General features: G+C 41.9%; 1 protein-coding gene across 3 annotated transcripts in view; it reads left to right on the plus strand.

Annotated features, from left to right (window-relative positions):
- The window catches only part of JAKMIP2 (janus kinase and microtubule interacting protein 2), a 40,071-nt gene that overhangs the window by 6,431 nt on the left and 5,704 nt on the right, over positions 1 to 27,936 (plus strand). For 2 of the 3 annotated variants that reach the window (XM_051631224.1, XM_051631225.1), the window contains exons 2-19: positions 10,749 to 11,018; positions 13,990 to 14,487; positions 15,303 to 15,512; positions 16,398 to 16,496; positions 17,447 to 17,593; positions 17,980 to 18,120; positions 18,535 to 18,591; positions 19,584 to 19,703; positions 20,166 to 20,294; positions 20,932 to 21,015; positions 21,145 to 21,207; positions 22,484 to 22,582; positions 23,343 to 23,441; positions 23,774 to 23,827; positions 24,689 to 24,754; positions 25,578 to 25,646; positions 26,652 to 26,729; positions 27,609 to 27,812. In XM_051631224.1, the coding sequence (XP_051487184.1) occupies positions 10,890 to 11,018; positions 13,990 to 14,487; positions 15,303 to 15,512; positions 16,398 to 16,496; positions 17,447 to 17,593; positions 17,980 to 18,120; positions 18,535 to 18,591; positions 19,584 to 19,703; positions 20,166 to 20,294; positions 20,932 to 21,015; positions 21,145 to 21,207; positions 22,484 to 22,582; positions 23,343 to 23,441; positions 23,774 to 23,827; positions 24,689 to 24,754; positions 25,578 to 25,646; positions 26,652 to 26,729; positions 27,609 to 27,812 (2,346 nt within the window). In that variant the 5' untranslated portion in view covers positions 10,749 to 10,889. Of the gene's footprint in view, positions 1 to 10,748; positions 11,019 to 13,989; positions 14,488 to 15,302; positions 15,513 to 16,397; positions 16,497 to 17,446; positions 17,594 to 17,979; positions 18,121 to 18,534; positions 18,592 to 19,583; positions 19,704 to 20,165; positions 20,295 to 20,931; positions 21,016 to 21,144; positions 21,208 to 22,483; positions 22,583 to 23,342; positions 23,442 to 23,773; positions 23,828 to 24,688; positions 24,755 to 25,577; positions 25,647 to 26,651; positions 26,730 to 27,516; positions 27,813 to 27,936 lie in introns of those variants that run through there. The other variant, XM_051631226.1, reaches the window with a different exon arrangement.

A 27,936-nucleotide genomic window follows, 5' to 3' on the forward strand; every position in this document is an offset into this window, starting at 1 on the left:
TAACAGTCTTATTTTAAATAGGAAAATTACTTAAATATCTGACAGTCTTTAGTACTAAATGTAAAATATCCTCCTCTGATATCTGTAAGACAAGAGATATAATGGTTATGGCTTTAGAATGAAACAAAAGGGTTTTCAGAAGAAAGATATGGGGCATGAACTTCCCCTCACTGTTTGGTGTTTTCCAGTTTATATGCATTTCAATTAAATAAAAGATGGTTTTTCTGGCTTGTTAAAATCAAAGAAAGGAGAGCCTGATACTATAAACTCTGGGAACTACAATGTTTCTCTTTCAGGCTGTACATGTTGTCGCTGGCAGCGGTTGAGTGTAACCCTACTTGTGAAAAATGCATTTACAAAAACATCTTTTCAGTGAGCTAAAAATGGGCCTTGGATAATGCTCCAAGTACAAAGCCAGTGCAATGTTTTCTCAGACCCCATCTTGCAAGGAGCCGGGCAGGTTGGTAGAGTTCATCCTTTTCCTGACAATTCTGCCATTCTTAAATGCTGTGTCTAGTCTGTGTCCACGTGTATCTCATGCCGCAAAATACTGATTCTGGAAACCTCCTGTTTCAGGATAGGGCAGGATTTAGTATTTTCACTGGTGATGGTCTCAGTATGGATCGTGTTATGGCAGCTTCTAGAGAAATAATAGTATGGAAAAGAGACAGATGGTATTTTAGCTACAGAATACTAGAATATTGGTTTAACAAATCTCCTCAGCTTTGCTGTGGATAACAATAATGCTTCTTCTGCCCCCTTTTGACTGTTTCCATGGAGCTGTCAGGAACTTGGATAGAGTTTTTTGGTTCATGTTTTAGAGCAAGGGCCAACAGTAATTTTAGCATGAGCAGCACCAGACTCATCCTTTATTCCTTGTGCAGAGCCCTGAATCCGAGGGATATTGTGAGTTCAGTTGTGAATGTACTTTAATATTCCTGAAAATTATTTTTCTAACTATAAAAAGAAATACAGAGCAGAATTGTATAAAGGCTGCAGACAATTACAGCAAGGCTGAGCTGAGTTTTTGGGTTGATCTTGGGATACTGCATTACTATTTCATGCTAAAGTAACAGAAATAATACTTTAAATAAGTTTTTAATATTTGTGTATTCTGTTATGTGATGTAACACACAGCATGGAATACAAGAATTAGGGCTTGAGTTTTATTCTGAAACAATGCAAAGCATAGGTGAAACCTGGTAAATAAAAGCCACAGCAAAGACTGAATTCTGGATTTATTCAAATTCCACTAGCAAAATCAGACAGCTTTTGGAGAGAGAGAGAAATGTGTATGGCCAGCATTTCCCTCATAGCTAACAGAATTGTTGCAGTGATGGGAACTGGCTTATGTGGATAAAAATACTGCTTAAAACCAGATCAGCGAACAAGCATGAATCCAATCTAGCTACTAGGATGAAATTTTCAGCAGGCAAGCATGGGAACTACTCCTCAAGTTCCAAGGGAGTTTGTTTTTTTGACTTGTCATGTTTTGAAGTTCTGGTTCTAGAGTCAGCATTGGGATCTGGAGCCAGGGTGCTTGGATCAGAAGTCTTGATTTGGAAAACACTCCAATGCCAACCTGAATCCCAGCAGCCTTGCTGGTGCAGAGTTGGGTCAGCAGTGTTCTGAATTAGCAAGTTAATCATTATATTGCAAAAACTGAAATGCTGGCTCTGGGCCCCAAAGAAAACAAGTTTAGACTCATTAGAGTTTCTGCTTGTTCACAAAACTAAACCCACTTCGCAGAGGGAAGAATGTCACCCTCTCCTTGAGCAGAGCCAAGTGCCTGACAGCACTGCTTGGGGTGGAACACGTGTGTTTGCAGTCCCTGTCTGCTCTTGCCCTCAGAAAGCAGAGAATTAAAGTATAACTTAAATTGAAATATGGCCCTTAGAGCGAGCTCAGATGGAGTGAGACCTTAACTATGGGTAAGAAAAATAAAAGCCCTTTTCTTTTAATTGCAATTTCAGATATAAGCAATTTGTTCAGTGGTGATAAAATGACTTGCCCATGTGACAAGCTCTCTTCAGTATAACACAGATGATTACACAAATGAGACAGTTCAACAATTCCTGAGAGTCCCTCCCTAATATTTTAGGTGCTGCATTATCCCTGGCAGTTTCCTGCTGGGACTTTGTGGATTTTGGAGGATTCAGTCAGACGATGGAAAGTGGATTCATCAGCTCTGTTAAGAGGTGATCAGTTGATCCCTTGAAAGGGACAGAAGATATGAGCTTGTGTTTGTAACAATATCCTCTCTGAATAATTTTTACTTTGTGGTAGTGACTTCTGAGAAAGGTGAATATTGCTCTGAAATACAGGAGTAAGTAAGGAGGCTGGGTCACATCTGCCCTGTTTCTCATTGTTGATGGACATTGATGTTAGCAGTTCACTGAGCTATTGACTTTTAAATACTGTTGACTAGAGATTGTCAGTTGTGCTGAACTGCACAGTGTCTGTTTGTGTTCCTGTTGTCCCCTCTTGCACAGAGGAGCTGAAACTGACCCCCTTGCTCTGGAAATCCTGAGCCCATTGATGCTTTTTCCTTTGTGATAAGCCTCACAGAATAAAGTATACTGATATGAACAGTGAGCAGGTCTGTGTTAAGTGCCTTGCACTGTTGCACCAGCAGTTACAAAAATGCCAATGAGGTTCCGAGCCACATCCTGGGTTCAGGGAGACCACAAAACCCAAACTTGGCCAGGGACTGCCCTGACAATAACTTAGGGAGGCAGAGTCCTTTCCAGAGTTAGCATGTCACCATGATTTGGTTATGAAATGTATGCTTGGTGATGCTGCACGTGAGAATCCAGCCTGACAAGGGTTTGCAGCTTCCTGAGTCTGCTTTCCACATCTGTGAAGGAAGAAAGTCTTTCTTGCAACTCTGCAGATCAGCTTGAGAATGAACATGGGGAGGAACAGTTGCTGTCTATTAAGATTTTTTTTCTTTATGCCGTTCTGCCAAACAACTAGGTGATGTCAGATTTGGTAAATAAATCTCCACAAAACTCACAGATGTTGTGAATTGAAGTAACCCTTTTTCTACAGTTTTCAAGAACATTTAATTAGTGCTTGGTTTGATGGAGTTGCTTGGTTTTGACACAGCTGTTTCACTTCTAAGTATAACAGTACATAAATCAAAATACTATTCTGAGCAATGATGCATTGATTTCACAATAGCAGGGCAATCTAATGAGACATTTTCCATATTTCCAAAAGAGAAATATCAAGGTTTCTGTTTCTTTTCTGTTTGGCAGGGAAATTCTTAATTTTCAGGATTTTCCACACTACATAAATAATTATTTTTTAAACCAGTTCTAGATTTTGAGACTGCATTGAAATCTACTTAGATTTGACTCTTTTTCTTCCCTCCCTCCATCCTGCAGGACTTTCTCATTTTTCTTAACACTGAGAAAGTAAGAGATTTAGAAATTGCACAGAGCGGATTTGTTGTACACTATTAATCATGACCTGGTCTAGAATTTCATGCCTTCAGACTCAATATGGTCAGTACAATTTTAGGGATAGAAGCAGCCCTCTGGTTAATAGGGTCATATTGTGAATTTATGGGGCTCTGTGAAGATTTTGATGTGTTGTGCAGATAACTGTATTTTCTTTATTGATGATGCTGACATCTTTGGGGCACAAAGACGTACATAATGTTGACCATGAAGATAAAGCATAATGCTGTGAGATTTGGAAACAAAAACACAAACCTAATGCTTCTCATTTATTTTAGCAATACAACAAAATATTGTATTTTTTCTATGGTATGTCAGTAAGTATTCTTATGACAGTGCACTTTCATGTGGTTTTGATGCATCAATACATGCTTGTCTCTGGTTCACATTTTGTATTCCTAATTCTAGCCTAATCTGTGTGTAGCGTGACTTGTCTCTTTGTTCACTGTACCTGTGTCATTGCCCGTGTCTGAACTATTGCTTCCAAAAGTGATTAAGAATACCTGCTATCTTAAAAGAGCTCTCAAGCACTGAAGAACTGCTCAACTGTTTGACATCTGCAAAAGTGCACAGATGTCTAATCCTCTTTTGCCCTCATGGTAGCTGGTTGCACTTTCTCATCAATTGGAATGCATTTCTACAGCTGCAGCAAGTCAGGGAATGTGATCTACACTTAGTATGAAGCTGCTGTCATGGTGTCCTGATGCTGTCATTGTAGCACTCTAGAGAGGAACAGGGATAAGAACAGGGCCACAAGAAATGCTGTACCTTCAAATGAGGATTTGGTCAGGTTCGCTGAAAGTCTCAAAATTCCTTCTTCTGTGAGAGCACAGGAAAATTAAGTTCCTTCCTTTCCCTTCCTTCTATTGATGCAGGCAAGTTTTCGTTGAGTTAAACCGACTATTATATTTGGAGGTCTCTGCTTGCATTTAAGTACAGGAGATAATGATTCTGTTTGTTTTGTACTTGAAGTAAGTAGAAAATGTGCAGCCTAACAATAATGGAGGAAAGCTTGCCTGGGATCTAGTGTCAGGGCACTGATTGTTTTTCTTGGAAAGCTTCACCACTGCTGCTGTAGTATGTAGTTAATTTTTCAGCACTTTGTCCATCTCCAAACAGGTAAACCAGATCTTTTCCAATATTGCAAACCAGATCTCAAAGCATTCTCTCTGCTAGAAGCCACAAATGGAAATAATGTGTAAATCCAGGGATGCAGGATCTGACTGTTTTAAAGCAACTTAGTCCATTAAGAGTGAAGACAGGACTGGTGCTATTTTTGAAAAACATGAGGTAAGTGTCCCCACTTCACATGGGAGTTTGAGCCCTGGCACTGCTGAGAGCCCCTTGTGAATGTTTGGGCACATTATTGCCTTTATAAATCTGGTTGTGTATTCCTACAGATGGTAGCTTTGGGAGACTCCTGTCTCTGTAGATCAGGCATAGAGGAGAAAACAAAATATACGTGGAACAGTGGATTATAGTTTTTCACCTGTCAGAGGAAGCAGTGATTTTCCCACCACTAATGAGGAAAAAAAGTTTGTTCAACTGCTGATTATTTTAAAGGAAAACACTACAGCTGGAATTTTCATAAAGCCTAAAAGAGTTATAGGCCTATAATCCACTGAATATTTGGGCACAAAATATGCAAGAGGAGGCATTCTTAGTCTGTTGGTTTGGTCTGTTTCTGTAGTATGTCTCTGCCCTTGCAAAAGGCTCTTACGAGCATATGTTTGGCTTTGGTTTTGCCACTGCTAGAGGCCTGCACTGTGATCTCTCCCTCTTTGAATGAAGGTAGATTTGTTTCTCAGGATATGCAAAATGTACTTTTGTTTGTTCATAGTCAAAGTTGAGACTTCAGAGATTTTATGTATGGAGGCTGAATGGCGTAGCACTCAGGAGTGAGTAAAATTGAGTTCATTAGACACCTGGCTTTGCTGTGAGGAGGGGTTATGCTTTAGGACACATTTTAAAGGGATTTTGATTGATTTTCTAAATTTTGTGGAAACTGCAATGTTCCTGACTTTTTAAAGATTACTGTTCAGGCATGTATTTGAATCTGCTTGCTAAATACACAGATACACGTCAAACAGTACAGGGTTTTAAGAGTTTAGAGTGATGAAAACAAAGCACGGCTTCCAGTGCTGCAGGGCCTCCTCCAGGCTCTGACACCCTGGATGCTCAGCTGTTCCCCTATCCCCCAGATCAATTCTGATCTGCTGCATTTTTCAAGGCACGCCGAGGCCTGATTTCCCGTGCTGTGTGGAGATGACCCAGAAGGTGCAGAGAGCTGCAGAGCAGCCCGCCTCAGGCTGCGAGCCTGCCTGAGGAGGTGACAGAAACTTCAGACAGAATTACCTGCTGTTTTGAGAGCCGTCTCTTTCTGGTGCAGGAAGGCTGCCTGGAAAGTAGCAAGCCCTGGAGCCCGGCCCGTGTCCGGGGCGTCGGTGGCAGGGCCGGGGAGGGCGGCGAGAGGCAGCGAGAGGCAGCGAGAGGCAGAGCGCGGGGCCCGGACGCGCCGCGCCGGGCGGGCCTGTTGGGCCTCCCCGCCCGCTGCCCGGCTCCGGGGCCGGGCGGGCCCGGCTGCTGCGCCCCGTGCCCTTGCACCTTGGGTTTTACTCATTCCCGGTAAGAAGAGACATTTTTCCTTGAATCCCAAGCGATTCCCAGAATACAGCGGTGGATCTTTTTCAGCTGAGAGGACATGGAAACTGTAAGTTCCAGAGGTAGCGGTTTGTTATAATTCCATTTCTTTTGCTTAATTCTGTAAAAGTGGAAAGTGAGCATTGTGCTTATGGATGAAAAATGGAATTGGTTATATTCTTCTGTTGTTCTGGTCTTTGGCTTCTCTGAGATAATATTTTGGCTGTTGTTTCTCCTGTTTTCCAGAACAGCTGTAGGCAAGGGTGATGGGAGGGCAACATAATTTTTTTAATTTTTTTGTTGTTGTTATGGCTTGTTAGGCTGGTACAAGTCACAAGTTGCCCATGAAACTCTCCTGTGTAGCCGGTGTACATGACAGGTTAAATCTGAGGTCAATAGAGTAAAGTACATCCTAGTCCCACAGAGGATAATGTGCCTAGGGTTATTTCTCTATTGCTAGAACTCCTGTTCTACAGGCTTCTTTGAGCTGGTGGAGGTTTATGCTGTTGGCAATGGTTTGAAATTGCTAGACAAAGTACCAAGTAACTACTGCATGGAAAAGTCATAGTCTGAAGTTGTATCATTAGATGCATGCAGCTGAACGCAGGTTTGTGTGTCTAGCCACATAAAAAAGATGCATAACTGTGTTTCCTGGGGCAAGAGCAAAATTTACACCATGCATGGTATTTTCTAAGTGTTTGACCTTGACCCTCTTTGCACCTACAGAAGAGTTACCTCTATGTATGCCTGTCCCCTACATGAAGTTCATTTTACACACACAGTTTGGGCATTCCATTTTGTACATAGTTCATGGAAAGAGCAAACCTATGGCTCGGAAGACAAAAACGGTCTGGCTAGGTTCCTCTAATGCACTGTATTACAGTGAAAGAAGATAAAATAGCTAAGATTCTTATTACAAATGGGGACAATCCAGCAGTGAACTGTTGCAACACTCTAAGACAACAATGGCCTCAGCTATTTTCCAGAGGCCTCAGGCAATTTCTATATTATAAATACAGCCTTGCCTGTCTCATGTGTAAACTGGAGCATTTATGCTTATGGCTGTTTGATTGGTATGCACTCCTGCCCCTCACACTCAGCTGGATGTCCCCTGCAAAGAGTGTGTTGTTTCTCTTGTGCTTATGCTGTTATTCCAGTGAGACTGGGAGGGCATTTTCTGCAACTTGTCTTCCTCCTTGCAAAGTAAAGCAGAGAAAGGAGCCAATTTTGGGTCTTCAGCTCTCATGACAAAGGCCTTTCCTAAAGACAGATTGTTTTGAAATAGCCTGACCCCCAACTTGTCAAATTAACATTCAGTATGGTAACAGCGATTTTACATATTTGCAAGGGAAGCAGCAGGAGGCCTTTCTACTGATACTTTTTTAGAGAGCATCTTCCATGCAACTATAGAAAACACAGTACAAATAGAGATATTTTCCTCAGATTCACCTCTGGACTGTCTTGAATGTAAGACTCCTATCAGTGCCCCTGTTTGGGGCCTGGTGGTTACACTCTTAAGGATATCTAGTGAAATGTGTGAGTGCTGTTTGTCTGAGCTTCCAGCCTTGAAGAAAACGGCGGGAAGGCTTATGGCTGAACGCCGCCCTGCCCCAAACCTTCAGATCCCTTCACTGGGATGATTGTTTTGTCTGGCTAGACATCCTCGACTGTTTTTGGCCCTGGACAGTATAGTGCAGGGGAGAGTTAGAGGAGAATAAAAGCATGAAAGCTACTGATAAAAATGATTAACTGATTCCAAGCATCCCTGAAGCAGGGGCCCAGGTCTTTGTAATGCTTTGGTACCTCCATCTGCCTGAGGGCCCAGAACACTGATTCAATAGGGTAGAGGCTGTGGTGAAGTGCTAATTTCAGCTTTCTGAGATGTTTCTATCCCTGAGTGTCTCTTGTAAAGATAGAGAAAGCTAGGCAAAGCCTGGTTTTGTAAATAAACTGTTAGTTGGCTTGGAGAAAACAAAGCAATTGATGACTAGAGGAGAAAGGGAGAAAAGTGGCTGAGCTATAGATTATTGGGAGCAATGGTCAGAGTAGGTTGCTTTGCCACTTCAGATAAAGGATGACAGTGTATCTGGAAGCACGTGTAGATGTAATTTTCTTCTGTACTTTTTGTTAGCATATTACCAAACCTGGATATTAACCAGAAGGCAATCTAGAATGTCATGGAAAAGAAAGAACTAGGGCAAACAGCAAATAAAGGAAAAAATAATTTTTAAAGGAAGTTATGGAAGCCAAAATAAAAGTAATAGCAATGGGTAAAATTTGTAGGAGGGAATGAAAACAGAAGATTAAAGAGACTAGGTGAGAAGAAGCTTCTAGTGGGATTGCTTATCAAGTTGTACTTGTCTTTTTACATTAAATCTTAGAGCTTTCCTCAAGGCGTTTATGGGTTTTTGTGCCATGTTCTGCCACAGAAAGCAGCACACCATTATCCACACACTCAGTGCTTGTCATACGGTGAGACTAATATTTGCTTCAGATACCTGTTTATAGCATGCAGCTAAGCTTGAATTGATCTTTAAAAAGTGCCCCCAAAAAAATCCAAAAAACAAATCCAAGCAATAAATAAGCCTTGAGTTTCAAATATGCCTTTTCATTCAGCAGCAGTTCTAATTAAGTTCAAGTGTGCCGTGATCTCTTGCTGATAAATACTCCACAGCCTATAGCAATGTGTACTAGTTCTCATCTACTTCTCATAAAAAGTGTGGCAAATTCTGTAGTGAATTCTTTTACATTTTCATTCAAGATGCATCTCAAAAGAAACATGTGCAGCTGTTACTTCAGAATTTGCTAGATGGATTTTCTGCGGAGAGGGGCTCCTTGTGAGCTCCAGACTGAATTTATTGTGCTTTAGAAACATGTTTAATCCTGCTAGCTGGCATGGAAATCTGCACATAGGATTTAATAAATAAATAAATTTGAAGCCTTCTTTTGCTTGACCAGAGGTTTTTTATGGCTCCAAGGGCTCCAACAATAATTCTTGCAGTTCATACTGACACGTGCTGGTAGAGGACAAAGCTGATAGAAGACACTCCAGCTGCTATTGTACTTGGCAGTCATTCACTGTAAATAATTCTGCTGGTTATTTTGCTTACAGACATCTGACAGATGCTTCTTGCAATCTCTAAATAGTTGCATTGCCAAATAGACTACCAGGTTTTGAAGTGGTTATTAGGGTCATGTTATTCTCACAATCTGGGAATGCTGTGGCTTTTTTAATATCCTTGAGTTGATATGTCTAATGGCATCAGTACTCTACCCTGGGTAGAGAGGGGTATATCCCAAAGGCTGTGTCTCACTGAAATCAAGGGAATTTATTTATCTAGGGAACAAAACTCTTTCTTCTTAGACTTAAAAATCTAGGATTTGGTCATGTGCACTGCTGAGAACCAGAACATCTCCTTGGCTTCCTTCCGCCCTTTGGAACTGAGAGTGCTTAGTGTAGTGAGGACATGGCAGCCAGTGAAATTATCCTACTAATTTGCCTAGATTTCCACAGCGGACTACAGGGACAGTGCTCTTCGGGAATATAATTACCACCCTGTGGGGAGTATGTGGTATTGCAAGATAGCAGGGTTTTTAATGAAAGATTATTCCCACACTGCAGTTTGCATGGGTCTGTGAGCAAGCATTGGTAAAGCAGATATTTAGAAATGCTTTGGCATAAAATTCAAGTTTATGCATCAAAAGCAGTATGATGTTGAACTGACAAGCTCACTGGGGCCTTCCTGAAAGAGCTTTAACGTGGCACCATCTGAGTCTCAGTTCAGTGCTGAGACATGGGCAAAAAAAATTTCTAGGGAGCTTATTAAATCCACATTTATTTTGTGGGTATACAGAACACCTCTTTATCTCAGACTGTCAGTTAGTGTCAATAATCAAGACAAATGCTAAAAATCCCAAACCTCCCCATAAAAAAAACCATGAAAACCCAACTGGTACAGAGAGACACTCATGTTCTTATTGATCTGGCAAAAGTGCTTGAGTTTAAACTTACTGCAGCACTTTAGCTGAATCACTTCAGCAAAAATTCAGTTGGTAGAAACCATTGATGGAATTCTTTTGCATTCCCTTGGAAATGGCAGAGGGGACAACTTCTTATCTGAGACAGGCTTTTGCATGTTGTTAGTTCTCTGCTGCTACAGAGACCCAGAATGCTGGTGAGGACTTCAGCATTTCTCTCTTCCTGGGGCAGATTGTAGGTGAGTTGTGGGAAGAGTTTGAGTTTGGCACAAGATCTTGGGGGAATTGAGGGTTGGGAAAGGTAAGATACTGTTGGTAGATCCTTGAGACTAAAGTGCCTGCTTACCTCAGACTGCAAGCCTTTTGGATTAAGTAATCTCTTTTCTAGTCCTGTTCTCTCAACAGCACTGATCCTTACGGTAAACAAAGTCCTCTCGTCATTGCCTGGTGCCCCTCTCTGGGAAGAGAAAAAGGGCACATGTGGAATCTCCAGTAGCACACCAGACTTGCACACAGAAGCCTGATTGTGTTGGGATCTCTCTTGCAGGTTTTCAGACAAAGGTTGCAGTGTTTGGAGAAGTGAGCTATCTCTTGTGTTCAGTAACCATGTGAGCTGTCATGCTGCATTGTCCACTGACAAATAATAGTATGTCTTATTTCTCACAGGGCTTCCAAAGCAGTGGAGTCCAGGACCTTAAGGAATGTCACGCAGTAGGTGCTGAACTAACTGGCACTGAAAGGAACAGAAAAAGATGGCAGTCTGTATTTGAAGTAATTAAACACGTGGACTCTCACTGATAAGAAACCATGTCAAAAAAAGGACGTAGCAAGGGCGAAAAGCCTGAGGCACTGGTTGTTGCCCTGCAGGCTGCCAATGAGGAACTCAGGACCAAGCTAACAGACATTCAGATTGAGCTGCATCAGGAGAAATCTAAGGTGAGTGAGTGTTTGGTTTTGAGTAACAGCATCTGTGCTGAAGGAGAGAAAGATACAGAAAAAATGGTATCACAGAAATCAACAGATGCAACGCAACTCTTTCCTAGAACTGTGGTCTGATAATTTCCCCACATACAACATATTCTTACTGTGGATGTCCTGTTGCTTCTGTGGAAAAGACTCCTCTTTACTGAGGTACAAGTTTAAGAAGCCTCTGGCCCTCAGAAGGACCAATATGTCTTCTGTAATATCTTTGGCCATATTCCAGTTAGTGAGTTTCATCCTGTTCTCTCAGTGTTTAGAAATTGTGTGGTGTTGCTGTTCTCTGAATGGCTAATATTTCAGCATGACATGCCCTTATGTCAAATTTGAGTGAAGTATTCCAAACATGTACAGCATGACAATCTGTGTCAACCCGGGTACTCCCTCTGCAGCGCAGCCAAGCTGTGCCATGCACACCAGGGTATGTGTGCAGTATTTAGAGCTCTTTAAGTACCAGTGGTCTGCCAGAGGTACAGTCTCAGATGTGCAAGTCCTCCAAAGCCAGCTGAGTGTCCTGCACACAGGGTTTAGCCATGACCCGAGGGTACAGAGGTATCTGTGAATGTCTGAGGTGCTTCCTGTGCGCTTGAGAAGCCTCTGGTACAACTTCAGGGCTGCGTGCTGCAGCTTCAGCTCTTGCCTGCTGCTTCTGCTGAACTTCCCACTCTCTTTTCCTGCACTATGATAGACATGTAAAACACCTCTTTACTACAGCTTGTGTAACCTGTTAAAAGGTAATGGGCTAGGTATTATCAAATTATAAAATACTGGCTGCTTTTTTATACCTACTGTGCACATACCCTGTCCACATTCTATTAAAATCCTTGCAAGCAGCATCAATTTTCCCACAGGTCATGCTGAAGTGGCTTTCCAAAGAAGTGTACTTTTTGCTCTCCACAGTGTTGTTGCCTCTTCATTTAGAGATGCTCCTAGTGGCAAGCAGAACACATCTGTGTTTTATAGTCATGATACAGCTTTTGTGCAGTAAACCCTTACATGGTAAGTGCTGAAGTTCCCTCAACATGGGTGAGATTAAGACAGTCTTCAGGTTTAGCAGTGTATTCTTTATGAGCAGTGAAAATAACAGATGTCTGTTCAGTAACTCCTGGTGAATACTTGTGCAGTGGCCTGGAGGCAGTGCTAACTGCAGCCAGGCGTCCCCCACCTGCAGGCTGGTGGGAGCCACATTTTCAGAGGATGATGCCTACTGATATGTGGTTTTTCCAAATGGAATATAATTGAAGTCCGTCAACCTGGCTCTTTGATTACTGTGCAGATAACCACATATTCTGTGCAAATAAACCAAGAATGACTTGCCTCTAGCTTCCAAACCTGAATAGCCACAAATCCTTCAGCCTTTAAGAGGTCTGTTTTGTAGTTTCTTTCTTTTAGGAACAGATGTTCATGTCAGTGTGTCAAGGTTAATCATACTGGTAATCTCTGACAACGATTAGCCAGTATAGTGGAATTGGTTTGTATAATTTAGGAGAAGCTAAATGAAAGCAAGAATAGCCACTTCTGTGTTATTTGATGTTCTGAAAATCTCTGGGAGCATTCTCCCTTTACCTACCAGTAGGATTTATAGTAATTAATTTTGCAACATTTTAAAATGGACAAGATTTGCAAGCTGCAACAAAGCAGATAACATTCTGCATCTGTTTCTTTCATAGATGGTCAATGACAGCCTTGGAAAGCAAAAATGTTTTTTGATTTTTTTTTTTTTTTTTCCATGCAAGCTTTGGCTTTCATGTGTTGCACACAAGCAAGGCTTAAGGAGCTGCAGGCTGGCTGCCAGAAAACTGGTGGCCCAGGGAGCTTCTGTAATGCTTTCCACTATATTCTGAATCTCACTGCTTTTGTTACCACTGCAGCCATGGAATTCCAGTATGAAAGCTGCCAGTGCAGATTTTTGTTACTAGACATCACTTCAAGGATGGATCAAAATAATGAGAGTTACAAGAGCACGCAAGTCTTGAAAACAAAACAAAACAAAGCTCATTTGAATTATATGTAAATGTGCTTGAGTAATGCTGGAAAGAAGGGGAGCAGAACATGAAAAAATAAAATGGCTTGTGCTCTTCAGTACCTCAAGTTGCACATCTGTAGGTTCTCTCATCTATTCCTGCAACTAAATTGGACTGAGTGCTCAGGGTATTAAAGTAATTGTCATCATGGAGTAGAGGGGAGCTAAAAAACAGTCTCGGGAAGTAGATCACACTTCTGGAGGTAGATCAGTGTAAGTGTGCTGAGGAGTGATGGGTTGCTCTGTAACTCTGATTCCAAAGCTATGGACAAAGAACTTTAAAAACTGTTGTTAATGAAGAGGAAAAAAGGATGTATTTTCAGTAAATCTAGCTGCTCTGTAAGCATGAGTACCAGTGCAGCAGCTTTTCTGAAGGTACGAGTCCAAGAAGTGACTGCTACTGCCTATTACAGCTCTGTTTATGGGTAAGAACATCTGTAAAAATGAAATGTTTCCTGGACTTTCAGAATTGGACCTTACCTCATTTGGGAGCATACAGAGAGGCAAGTACTTCTCTCTCATCTGCTTGACTGCCTGTGGTCATGAAAGTTGTTGGAACCTTGTTATTTCCAAGTCCTCTGATATTCTGGTGAATTTGAGGTTGACTGGTGGGTTAAAAAGTGACAAGACAAATGTGTGCACATACGTGGAATCTTATTGCCTAAGGAAATGCTGAAAGTACGTGCAGTGTCACTGCAAGACCTGCAGAGAAGACAGGGTTGTTTTGGCCTCAGTAAAGCCAGTGTAAAATCTATGTGAGTGCCCCAGGAGTTGGCCCACATTTTGTTGTAGGAGGGTGGGGGACCATCTAGGGTCTGCAGCAGGGTCTTCCTCTGCTTGACATGTCTGTGTGTCTGGGTGGGCTTGTTCTGGTAACGTGACGTTGGTGACTTTCTCTCAATGTAGGTTGCTAAACTGGAACGAGAGAAGACTCAAGAAACGAAGCGGATCCGTGAGGTGGAGCAGCGCAAGCAGACCGTGCAGATCACGGAGCTGAAAGCCAAACTGCATGAGGAGAAAATGAAGGAGCTGCAGGCTGTGAGGGAGAACCTCATCAAACAGCATGAGCAGGAGATGACGCGGATGGTGAAGGTCCGAGACAGCGAGATCCAGCGCTTAAAGTCAGCGCTGTGCGCACTGCGGGACGGGAGCAGTGACAAAGTAAGGACAGCCCTGACTATTGAGGCTCGGGAGGAGGCCAGGAAACAGTTCGACTCTGAGCGCCTTAAGCTTCTGCAGGAAATTACTGAACTGAAGTCTGCAAAAAAGCAGGTAGATGAGGCCCTTAACAACATGATCCAAGCTGATAAGATCAAGGCAGGGGATCTTCGGAGCGAACATCAGTCCCACCAGGAAGCCATTTCCAAGATCAAATGGGAGAGCGAAAGGGATATTCGTCGCCTGGTCAGTAAAGAAAATATTAATGTGTTCTCTTACGCTGTAGTGAGTTTGCATCTTGTGCCTCTTACATTTGTGTGAATAATAGAGCTCTGCAGTGCACCTTAGTTTGCAGAAGTGTTACAGATGTTTCACTGTTGTTTTTTAACAGTAAATAGATCATGGTGAGTTGGGGAGATCTGCTGCTGGGATGGCAGCTGGCACCTCAAATAAGGGACTGACTGGCGTGGTCCATGGGGATTTGGCTTGCTGAGATGTGAGTTCATGTGCAATGCAGAGTTTTAGAAGAGTGTTTGCATCTGGACTTGCAGTTTGTTAGTTTCTCTAGCCCTGGTGATAGTATCCTAAGCACATTAAGCCATGGCAGGAGGTGAGAAGATACCTTTTGGTTTGATCTGGTCTTGGCATAGCCTTCAGTAATTACTGGGGAAAATGAACAAAATGAGGCCCACGCCAGCAATGGTGCAAGTTGCCATGTTTCCCTGTCTTCTGGGGTGCTGGACCTGTTTGCAATGGTGGAAACTTTGGCTTGAAAGCTTCAATTAAAGATCTGGCAGTCAAGTAAAAGAAACAGTAATTTAAACTGTCAAGAATGATTTTTTTTTTAATTTTCCCCCCCAGATTCAAAGTCACTGTACTGGAGTATATTCTCATGTTGCCAAAATGGTCACTAACATAGTACAGGCTAGTAATGGTGGATTCTTAATATCTACCTTCTGAATAACACTGCTGTTAAGTAAATCACGTTCTAGATTGGAGAAGGCTGAAATGCTCTTGCCTTTACACAGTAATGTCACTGTTCTGGTCTTTTTCTCATTCAGATGGACGAGATCAAGGCTAAAGACAGGATCATATTTTCCTTGGAGAAAGAACTGGAGACGCAGACAGGCTATGTGCAGAAGCTGCAGCTGCAGAAGGAAGCTCTGGATGAACAGCTCTTCTTGGTGAAGGAGGCAGAGTGTAACATGAGCAGTCCCAAGAGGGAGATCCCAGGAAGGGCTGGAGATGGTTCAGAGCACTGCAGCAGCCCTGTACGCAGGTTCTTCTGGCCTCTGCAAAGCAGAAACGTGGCTGTTTCTCTTGCTTAAATATTTTCTCAGACCCTGGGAAAACATTCCCACTCTTACTACAGATGATTCTTGACAGAGAATGCTAGAGGGACAGAGCTTTGTAAGGCTGTTTCCTCAGTTGCTCTATTTACAAATATAAACCATCTTTAATAATTAGTGCCCCTTTGAAAGAATCATTCTATGAACGTAACTGTCTGGATAGCATGTGTCCTTAAAGACAAATAGAATTGGGAAGATGGGCAGAGAGAAGGCTGAGGAATGGAAGCCAGGAGACTCTGAGGAGATCCTCCTCTTTCTCTCTCTTGTTCTCCACATACACAGCCCTTGCTGTCATTCACAAAGCATGTAACTCACTGGCTGTATGACTAAATACAGGATGCGTAGACAACAAATGTGTATATATACACACATATTTACACACATATCAGTGGGGAATAAGAGAAGAAATGCAATTGATAGTGAAAGGAACATCCTTTTTCACTTGACATAGTGGCTCAGCAAATAGAAGCATGTATAGAAAAAGGCAATAAAAATTAGAATTTTTGCTTTTTGCTTTTTTTTCCCCCTATCATAAAAATATCAACATCTATTTGGCTGTTTTCTGTTTTTTTTAAGCAGGTGAAAATATTCCATTAAAGTGTCCCTCAAACCAGATACTTTCTTAAAAAAAAAGTGTTTTTTTGCCAGCATGTTCAATACTGTAAAAATCCATAAATATAATAATAATCCAAAAATAACAGCAATCATTTTTGGATGATGATGGTTGAAGTTGGCGGTGTGTGGATTCTCTTCCCAAGATGCCTTTGAGAGGGCTCAGTAGCTGTGTTGTGTTGTCCCAACGCACAGGACTTGCGCAGGAACCAGAAGAGGATGGCGGAGCTCAACGCCACCATCCGGAAGCTGGAGGACAGGAACACCTTGCTCGTGGATGAACGGAACGAACTGGTGTGTGAGCTTTGCACTGTCAGCCTGGGGAGGGTGGGAGGAGGAGCCAAGGATGATAGCCAGGATGATATGCCTTTTCCATCCATCAGGCTACTCACTCAGGAGGCTGACATTGTTTTTTTTTTTTTATCCTAGAGTTAGACTGTAGTTTCACTGAAGTTAAGACAAGTACAAAATCACAGTGAAAGTTGAGGCAGAAAGGCTGGTAGGTTTCTGTGTGAGTGCTTATGTTCCCGTCTGAGCATGGGACAGTACCTTTGTTAGGTAGATCATCTGAGCAAAAAGATGATGTCACAGCCACATGCCATCTTCCTTGTCATCTCTTAGAAAATAAATTGTCTATAAAACACTCAGTCTTACTGGATGGAGCTAATATTCAGAGGAATAGATCCTGGTCAAAACTCTAGTGGTACCAATACTGGAATTTCCAAGCATGCATTGAGATACCTTCCTATTTTATGGGATTTGTTTTTTAAATGTTATGTGATTTGTTGATTAAAACAAAGTTCATTGTGCATGTGCACGAATATTTCATTAAAAACCAGACTTGAAACTATGATGTTACTGCTGTGACCAGACTGATGAGGTACCAGTGCAAATCTCTTTCAGTGAGAAATTCAGTGGGTTTCTTGCAGGTAAAGCACAGGTTGTTTTGGACTTGTGTAGCAGCTTTGCAGTTGCCTGAGTGTACATTGGGTTGCTTCATCTCTGTCTGAGTTTCCCCACAGATAAAGCCATCTTTTGGAAGCAGATACACAGAATTATGCTTTGAGACTTATAGGTAAAGTAAGTTACGGAAGCTGTAATCGTCAGTTCCATTAGATCACTTTGCCATCTAACTGGGACAGTAGTCCAACAGGGAAGTTACAAAAATACTTCTAACAAAGGAGGAATAAAACCCACCTTTTTTTCTGATTATTCGCCATTATTAATTGCTATTATCAATCCAGTTGAAGCGGGTCCGAGAAGCTGAGAAACAATGTAAACCTCTTCTGGAGAAGAACAAGTGCCTCACCAAGAGAAATGATGAACTTATGCAGTCTTTGCAGCGCATGGAAGATAAACTCAAAGCAGTCACTAAGGAAAATATAGAAATGGTTGGTACTCGAGCAAAATGAGGATTACTGTATGATCTCTGTCTGCTGTGGTGGATGCATGTGTATGCACAGGGAATGTGTTGTGTGGAGTGTGTAAGCCTATTGATAAGATACAGCTGTGCTTGAGCTGTGTGTCAGAGACCTACATACTGGAACAACCCTTTAGGGCTGCTGCAGGGGCTGTATTGCCACTCAGTAAGTAAATAGATAATGCTTTGTTGAAGAATTCAGCCTTGCTGTGGCACAAAGTTACAGAAATGGTGTAGGTGAAGTGTATTTAAAGAGCTGTACAGCTTAAATGAAAGGTAATGTCTAATTTTTAACTGAAATATGGTATTTTTGTCTTTTCATTGTTGGATCTTATCTGTTTCTTCTTGCTACCACAGAGAGAAAAAATGACATCACATCCTCCTCTAAAGAAATTAAGATCCCTCAATGATCTGGATCAGGCTAATGAGGAACAAGAAACTGAATTCTTAAAGCTTCAGGTCATAGAGCAACAGAACATAATTGATGAGTTAACAAGGGTACGTTCAGAGCACCAGGAAATTAGGAATGCTTCCTGTGTACACCACTGTTAGTATTGCTTCTTATAACTGCAGGACTGACGGTTAATATCTTTTCACACTTGCAAATTTTTAGATGTAGGTGTGCATGGGTGCATTTTAACTGAAGTTCTAGTGGGGCGTGAGCCCTTACAACTCAGAAATCCAGCAGTGCCTGTTGTTTGGCAGCCTGTCCAGGCAACTGCACAGCAAGGGTTGTTGTTCAGCTGACATATGTAGTGATTTGGGTATGAATCCTCCCTTCCACCTGGAATCAGATTCCCATTTGAACTTGTAAACAGAGTTGGTGGAAGCCTTAGTGATTTCTTTCCTATGTAGGTGTGGCCTTCTGCAGCTGCAGAGAAGAGAGAGTAACTTTATGATCTTGTTTTCCAGGACAGGGAGAAACTCATTCGTCGCAGAAAGCATAAAAGGAGCTCAAAACCAATTAAGGTAAGAGGAAACATTGTTTTCAGCTTATGAAAAGGCTGTTAGGCTCTGTTGGAAAACATGCTTTAGCAATCTAATTAACAACAGCTTTGTGAATTATAACAATCTGCTTTAGTGTTCAGGTTTATAAACACCTCAGTTACTTTGGGAGAGCTTTTAAAGTCCAATTCGAAATTCAGTTAAGGGTATGTAGCTATTTTATGTTCAGAAAAATGGGGCTTTTGCCCCCCCTCTCTGAAACCTTAATAATCTTCCTTCCATCTGGTTTCTTTAAACAGGTCTGTTATACTGAGATGTATTTACATTTCCAGAGACCTTCCCATCTATATTCTGGTGTCTATTTTTCACATCACTTGTGGGCTACAACAAAACCCTTGAAGCTAGCAAGTGTCAGACATAAAACTAAGCTCCGTAGTGTGAACAATCTCTTAAAACTCATGGCAGTTACTTTAATATTGGAAAGATGAATGAGATCAAAGTTCCTTCACACTAATTGGATATCACAGCTTTCACTCAATCCAACAGCCATATCAGCAATGTCTGTGAGAGAAGGGGGCTTCCCCATTCTGCACACATTTCCAGCACTTTGTGGTGGTACCTTTGCACACTAGTCTGTGTGTTGATAGATGTCTTCTGAACTGCTTTGGGATTAACAAACAATTCTGCCTTCCTGCAAGGGAAGAGACTTTTCCTTTAGCATGTTGCTGCTTTCTTTATCTTTTCCAAGTTTTAGACTGAACCAGATCCTCAGCTTAGAAAAATCAATCAGCAAGCTCATTCCCCACCAGCACAAGGACGAATAATCTTCAATATCATCCCTTTGGGTTTGTTTGCCAGTGGTTATTGCAGGGGCAGCCCAGTGCTCTTTTTTCACATCTTGCCTTTTTAAAGTAACTAGCAGTGTGATTTTTGAACTAGCCTTCGGAACTCCCCCATCAGAAACTCATACCATCTGTTTCCAAGGGGATTCAGAAATCATGTTTTCCCTTCTTTAGAGGCATGTGGTGGATACATTTTTTGGGTATGATGAAGATTCCATGGATTCTGAAACATCCTCTGTGGCCTCATATAGAACAGACAGAACGCCAGCAACTCCAGATGATGATCTGGATGAGGTAAGATCTGACTTTTTCCATAGGCAAGGACAGGTTTTCAAGCAACTTTGGCTTCCAAAACAACTGGTCAGGCTCTGAAAAAAACTTTGTTTTTTATAGTACGTGTTGGGTGATCAGTTTTTCATTAAGTTTGGCCTCAGTTTTTGTTACTGATATACTGAAATGCTGAGAGGTTCTTCCAAAATCTAGTCCATAGAGTCTACAGCTATGTCATTGAATCTGGGATTTTTTACTTTCCCATTCAAGAATGTAAACCTATTACATGTCTTTTAGCTTCAAGATATGTAAATGTTGTATAAATTCTACATTCTTCATACTTCATCTCTTAGCCAGCTCTCCAAAAAAGCTATTTAAGTCAAGACCTGTAAACCAACTGTTGTGCTTAACAAAGCTCACTTGCATTTTTGGCTTTGGCAGTGCACTGCTCTCTAGTGCTAAGACTTGTCCTCTCTGGTCCCTTAGGGTTTAGCAGCAGAAGAATCAGAGCTGCGGTTTCGACAGCTGACAAAAGAGTACCAGGCCCTGCAGAGAGCCTATGCCCTACTGCAGGAGCAGGCAGGAGGCATCATAGATGCTGAAAGAGAAGCCAAGGTCAGTATCTGTTTGAGGGTAAAAGCATTTAATTGCTCTCAAGACATACAAACCCATCATACAAGACACATACAAGAGAATGAAGTTACATACCACACCCATACCTACAACTGAGAGATGTCCATTTCACATACTTAGTTAAAGAGAGTAACAATTAAGCATGGACACAGTCACTAAGTTTACCAGTGGCTGTCCCCCACCTGAACTGGAAAACCCTGCAGTTAGGCAGGCATGCTAAAGCAGACAATTCTGCAGCTTGGCACAGTTATCTCATCTTTTGCCCAGGTGTGAAGGGGCTGGGTTTTAAGGGCAAGGGGAGGCCTGTGGGTTTTCACAAAGACATGTTGTCCCACCTTTAGGAATATTCATCTGAACATGCTTTGCTGCTGTAATGCATTATGTGGTAATAACGGGCTTGGATGGAGAGGGGGCTGATCTGCCACTCTGTCCCTCTGTGCCATCTGTGTGCCGATCTGAGGGGTGGCACAAAACATTGCTGAGCTGGAATCTTTGTAATGGTTACTGTCTCAGAGGAAGCAACAGCATAAGCCCAGACTCTGCTGTGTTTTGTTTCCTTGTCATACCAGTTACATTGCTGGTTTTGTTACTGTTCAATGCTGTGCCTGACTTCCAACAGGCTCAGGAGCAGCTCCAAGCTGAAGTCCAGAGATATAAAGCCAAAATAGAAGATCTGGAGAAAACTTTGGCACAGAAAGGGCAGGTAAGCACTTCTTGTGTATTTTCTTTTCCTGTTTTGGATTTTACATGTTCTGCTTACTGAATACATAGCACAATTTCTATATAAACTTCCATGAAATGTAATGTCACATAGTACTGCTTCATCCAACAGGACTCGCACTGGGTGGAAGACAAACAGCTTTTCATTAAGAGGAACCAAGAGCTTTTAGATAAGGTATGTTCCCAGGGTTTTCCTACAATATGCATCCTTGACATGCAGTCTGGTGCTTGTAGGTGCAGTGTAAGGATAGAACAGCATAGATTAATATAGGCAGGATAACATATGGAAAGACAAACCTTCTCCAGCTCTGCTTAGGCACTGCCCTTTCTGGCAATTGCTTCCCTAGGTCCAGTGGAACTTGTACTGCTCAGTCTCTTGGGACATTTAGGAATTTTGCCTCTCTCTGTGTGTGTATATATTTGTATGTATATATTTTTTAAGAGTATGAAGAACCTCAACGTTCTGGCTTAGCACCAGAAGTAACAGCAGTGGTCATACATATGACTGCCATCAGCAAGAGGCCATAACTCCCAGCATCAGGTCTCTTGCTCCTTTCTTTCACCTCTTCAGGTGAGGTTTCTTCCCTTCCATAAACACACCTAGTAAGTCTCCAGCCCTGTGCCATGCTTCCCCACCCAGACAAACTGACACGTGGGGGCTCCTTTGACCTCAGTCTTAAAATGCTCCCTAGCTGTCCTTCTCTGGGCCTTACTTGGACAACCTAACTGCAAAATACAGTCTTGGCAGCGACTGGAGAGTTGCAGAAGAGAGCAGGCTGAGGAGCTAGTGCTGGAGTTGTCCACAACAAACTGTAGACAGTTGGCTAATAGGTGGCATTTAAATCTATCTGCTAATTGTCAGAACTACTGGTGTGGCAATGCTGGCTGTGCAGTTGAGCACAGGGTGGCACGGCTGCTCAGGGAACTACTTCCACAAAGACAGCTCTTCTGCATGTCATCTGTGCTTCATGTGCTACACACTGGGAATCTAGCCCCAGCCCTTCTCCAAGGCCAGTGCAGTTATTTCTGTGTCATTCCTGTTAGAGATTTATCCAGCCTGTTCCAGGAGGCCTCAAGCAATGAAGTCTCCACATCCCTCCCCAGGCAATCTATTGCAGTGCTTTACCACAAGAGCAGTGTGTTTAATATCTAATGCAGACTAATCTAATAGCTAACCTGACACCTCTGTGAAGTTAACTTCCCCACTGGTCTTTGCTAGGATTGGATTATTTTAAGAAAACCTCCAGCCTAAGTGTTTTATGATACTTGGGACGTTGTTGAGCAGAAGTTCACCTGTGAACTAAAGACTCACTGCGGTAAAGCAGCAACTAGTGATTAATCTCTTAGAGTTTGGATTTTGCACTGTCTGTGCTTCCTCAGCTGCTACTCACCAAAAATTTCATGTTTCTTGTAACAGTCACACAAATCCTGAATTTACATATTTCTATTAGATAGAGAAACTGGAAGCAGAAAACCACCGTCTGCAGCAGGAGCTGCAGGATGCCCGAGACCAGAACGAGCTGCTGGAGTTCCGCAACCTGGAGCTGGAGGTGAGGGATGAGCTCATTACAGGGCAGCTGGTAGCAAATTAAACCAGTGCACTTCCTTGGACACCACCTTCAATTGAGTGTTTACACCAGCATTTTAGTGATATAACAGAGTAACAAATCAGGCCCATGAACTATGTCAGCTCTAGAACCCTGGAAACAGCGAGCTCAGGCTGGGCTGGTTCACCTCTCTCAGCTGGGTGCCCAGTGGGCACAGATAAGCTGATTCCTGTCAGCACAGCTCTCAGTTACCACATCTGCAGATAAGTTATTTTCTAGAACTTTGGAACAGTCTGTTGTCAACATACTTTGTTCTTATTGCTGGCCTGGAGACTACTAAAATCAGCATAAGTTAATTACATTTAAATTAACCAAATAAGCAAGGCTTAAGCCCCATCCTCCTCCTGTACTTTGCTCAGGGCTGCATTCTGGTTCCCAGCTAAGGCCTTTTCTGAGGGTAAGCATCCAGGGTTTGGGGTCTTTTTAATGAACCTAAGCAGGTTTTGGAGGACAAAGAAATGCCGAGTGTATGTTTATCTCACCAAATAAATAACCTCCTGTAAAATAATCAGCTCGGGTTTAGGATCCTGTCCCACTTGGCACAGTTTTTCAGACTACGCCTAAATGTTTCTTTCCTTGATTTCTAAAATGAAGAGCTTTGCTTTGTGAAGCAGGCTATGAACAGTAGCTATGGCATTTATTGAGTTCTGTGTGCATCTCCTTCATTCTAATATGTTCTCTGGTCTTTTCAATTTATTTTCAGGAAAGAGAGAGACGGTCCCCACCATTTAATCTCCAGATTCACCCCTTCTCAGATGGTGTGAGTGCTCTGCAGATCTACTGCATGAAGGAAGGTGTTAAGGTAGGTCAGCTTGGTATGGCAGCACTTCTCACTACAGGAGAACCCATGTAACCTGTTATATTCCTCTCTGCTCATAACTCCACTAAACTTCAAGCACGTAAGCACAGTCTAATGTAAGAGTGTGTGATGACTGAAACAATTGAAATGGACTAATAATTTTCACCATAATGGTAAAGCCTGGCTCAAAGACAACTGAAACAAGTGTGTGATGCATCTCCATGGGATTAAAAAAAAAAAAAAAGGTTGATTTCAATATGGTTGGTAGGAGGGAGAAATACTGCAGCCTTGACAAAATGTGCAAGCCATGCCTTTACTTTATGCTCTTCTTACAGGATGTCAGCATCCCAGACCTCATAAAGCAGTTAGACATCCTAGGTGATAATGGGGTAAGTTAAAGTGGGAGGTATTTTCGCTTTACAACCTGCATTTTGTACAGTAGAGTAAATGAAATCTGTAATTATCATGGCTAGTTTCTAAGGTACTTGTTAAATTATGTAATATCAGAACAATTCCTTTAAGGAGTCTTTATTTCCGTAAGTTAAGGATTTGTGATATTTCAGTAGTCAGAGAACTAGTAATGAAGTGGCAGCTCTAATACCTAGTTTAGCAGACTGGGAAGTGTCCAAAGGCCACTGATGCTTGGAACTGGGCCTGACTGCACTCTGGTCTTTCAGGAAAGCTTGTGAATCACTTTGGCAGTCTGAGCCAACCACACCTTCAAGACCGGCATTCCTCTACAAACGGTTTCATAAATTGGCAAGAATTACCAAATCCCCTGTGGCTTTCTTAGTGGGCATAGCTGTACACTTCAGTCATCCACGTGAAAGAAACCATCCTGTATCTCTGGCCAACATAAGATATATTTTAAGAAAGTGTATAGGAAATAAAAACAAGGGATCATGGTTGTCTGTTCACATGCTGGTGTAAATCAATATTGTTTTTACAAAAGTTGTAATGGAAATTCAGCTTTGTAAAACTACCACGAAGACAGACAAATGGGTCTAATTTTAGTTTACATTTTTCACAAGAGGCAATGGGATTAAAACACATAGCTAGGCTATATCATGCAGAAAGGCAAAAGCAGTTTTCTTTTTAATATGTTCATGGACTCTGAATGTTTTGATGGGAATAGGATCCCCCAGTACAGGGATCTCTTGAAAACTGTAGGCCTAGTCTGTTGCCTGGATTATCTTTCTTTATGCAGGAAACTGCTGCCAGTTTTCTTCTCCTCTTCTTTCTCTTCACAGAATTTAAGAAATGAAGAACAAGTGGCCATAATTCAGGCTTCCACTGTATTGTCCTTGGCAGAAAAGGTAAATTGTGTGCTTGCTCTTCTCATGTGTTCTCTAAGGCCTTCTCTAACACTGGAAATTCTCTGCACTGTTGTTGTTAATATTGACAGATTTTTCTGCCATGGGAAGTCATTCCCCAGATAAGTAAACTCTGCCAGCACAGTCCCAAGCACCTTGCTAAGGCAGCAAAAATACCAAACTGGGCTGACCCAAGCCCTGAAGTCAGAACTACTGCAAATACAAAAATAACTTAAAATGAAACTTGTAATTGTGAACTGAATGAGAAACCAACAGACATCTCAGCCAAAATTAGTTACAGCATGGGATTTCTAGTCCTGAGATTTCCAAAGCTTCTGAAAGTATCTTGTGTGCAAAACTGCTACTGAAATAAGTTCTTTTCTTTGGAAATTAAAAAGAAAGCGAGGGTTGGTTAAAATTGTTCTCTGTGGCCCAGATGCAGCACACGATTTTGTCAACATGATAGCTGCCAAGGGATCTACTCAGCAGTTCCTCCTTGGCAAAGAGAATTGCCATCTCCCTGGCTAAGTTATTTTTGAGATGACAGAGCCCTCTCGTGGGCCCTGCCCCTGTGATGGAATGGGTTCCCTGTCCATCCAAGGAAGTGTGCTTTTCTGTCCTCCAGATCCCCTAATGGTGGTTCTATTACTGCTTCTCTGTCAGGTGCTGCCTACATTTTGGCAGCTTCTGTCACAGGGGAACAGCCTCAAGATGGGCCCAGAATTAGCAATAGGTTACAAAAACTGGGCGAACAAGATGCTGTAGTTGTCCCACTTCCACTGTCCATGTGCCTGGAAAGCACAGCAGGTTATTGTCTTCCCTCCAGTGGATCCAGCAGATCGAGGGAGCTGAAGCTGCTCTGCATCAGAAGATGATGGAACTGGAAAGTGATATGGTAAGCAAACTTTCCTAATAGACTTTTTAGGGGCAAGACTCTGAGCATGTCACACTTACTTAGTGTGCCAAAAGGTAACAAAAAAGGTCTTTGGGCAAGTTAAGTATGGAGACTTTCTCTGGTTAGTGATGAATCCATAAAGTTGTTACTAGTGTGGTTCACATGCAACAGCAGAATAACAATACAAAAGTAGGGAAGGATTGAACACTTTTTCTCTCCATGAGGATGACTATTTATTGATAAGCACAGAGGGCTTAGAGCTTGATCAGTGATTTCCAGAGGTGTAAAGGACTGTACTCCTTGTGTCATAAGATAAACATCAGCTGTTGTATCACATTTATCACACAATTTTCTTTCATTAAATTTTAAGTCTGTACCATCCTAAAGGCAAAACATTCACAGCTGAAGTGCTATAGCAGCAGTAAAGTTAGTACCTTACCCTATTCTTACTCCACTTAATGCAAGTAACCTAAAGTGTGAACAACCATAACTACCAGAGCTGGGCAGCTGTAGTGGTTTATATTCTGTTCTATGGTGTGTCTCTGCTTGAGTCAGTTCAGCTTAAGGGAGGCTGAGAAATTAAAGCACAGCAGCTTCCCTCAAACTATGTGTCTGTGAATATGACTCTTCTGTTTAGTTTATTGCACTTTCACACTTCTTCCAAAGTGAGAGAAAGCACAAAAGGAGTTGTCTGTGGTGCAAGAGGAGGTATCTTTAGAAAAATTCCACAGAACCCCCTAAATTACAATACTGAAATGCCAAGTGATACCACTGAAGTCAACAGAGAGATGATGGATTTGGATCCATGTAGATCAGATGTATTGCCATACAGAAGCAACCCACAGCCACTGTCCCTTCCTTCTTTTCTACTGAGTCAGACATGAATAACTGCAGAGTGTCTCCTAGTCCTGCTTGGGTCAGATATCTGTAGATGGTTTAATAAAACTTCCCAAAGTATTTTGAGTAACTAATTTATTTTTCTGTCCAAATGATCCTTCATTGTAGGAGCAATTTTGCAAAATAAAAGGTTATTTGGAGGAAGAACTAGACTACAGGAAGCAAGCTCTTGACCAAGCATACATGGTATGTACAAAGGAAAATCTACAGCACATAATGGCCAGCAGTGTGACAGGACACAGACTCCTGTTGGATCAGGAAGAGAGGTTTTTTGCTTTTTTTTCGTAGTATTTTTTTTTTTTACTTAATTATTTTTTCCCATTCTTCTAATGCACTGCCATGCAATCTGCAGAGCTTCAGCACAACACCTAGCTTTTTCATGTCACAAAAAGGCAGATCTCCTGAAGTCTGAGACTCTTTTTGTCAGCTAAAGACAGATATTGCTCATTAATTTTGGCTTGTCTAACTGGAGTCAGTGCAAGAAACTGGAACTCAGATCTGCAGTCTTGGCCATTTTGCACATCTTGGCAAGAAGACAAGATCCACAAGAAGCCAGAGTTCCTGCTATAAACACTGCTATACTACATCCCAGTACATAGGTCTGATAACCAGTTGTGCAAGTTCATCATCTTTTGTCAGGTTAATGAGAAGGCTTGTGATGAGTCTGTGATTCTAACTAGCAGGATTAAGAGTAAAGTGTTCTGACAGTGACCTTCAGTCTTGCCCCTTTTGCTTGTTAGCATGATGGGTCAAAATTTTAGAATTGGTGAAACACTTTTATGCTTACAGAATATATATGAATATTCTATCCAACTCCTAATAATGTCTATAACTTCTTAAAAAGAAATCAATGAGGTATTTAAGTGAAAATTAATATTAAAATATATTTTTTAAAAAAGTTAATATCCTTTTGTCAAAACACTGAACCATTTTATGAGTCCTGGTTTTCACATTTGTGCACACTTGAGCACAGGGACCACCTGAATCTGCCACCAACCCCTCAGATCCCACTGTGTTTTAAACCATGTTTCATCTCTAATTGGCTTTTGGTGTTGCATCAACCAGAGGATCCAGGAGCTTGAGGCCACCTTGTACAATGCTTTGCAGCAAGAAACGGTTATAAAGTTTGGGGAACTACTCACTGAAAAACAGCAGGAGGAGCTGAGGGCAGCAGTAGAAAAACTAAGACGTCAGATGCTGAGGAAGAGCAGAGAATATGATTGCCAGATTCTTCAGGAGAGGATGGAGCTGCTCCAGCAGGCTCATCAGGTAAGAAGGAGCTGCACACACATGTATCTACTCAGCTGTGCTGTATAAGAACATAAGCTGAGGTCAAGTTTAAGCAAGCTCAGGTCATGAGGGAGCCTGGCATCTAGTTTTTTGGCTTGTTTCA

The sequence above is a fragment of the Apus apus genome, chromosome 13, assembly GCF_020740795.1.
Source record: "Apus apus isolate bApuApu2 chromosome 13, bApuApu2.pri.cur, whole genome shotgun sequence".
NCBI lineage: Eukaryota > Metazoa > Chordata > Aves > Apodiformes > Apodidae > Apus > Apus apus.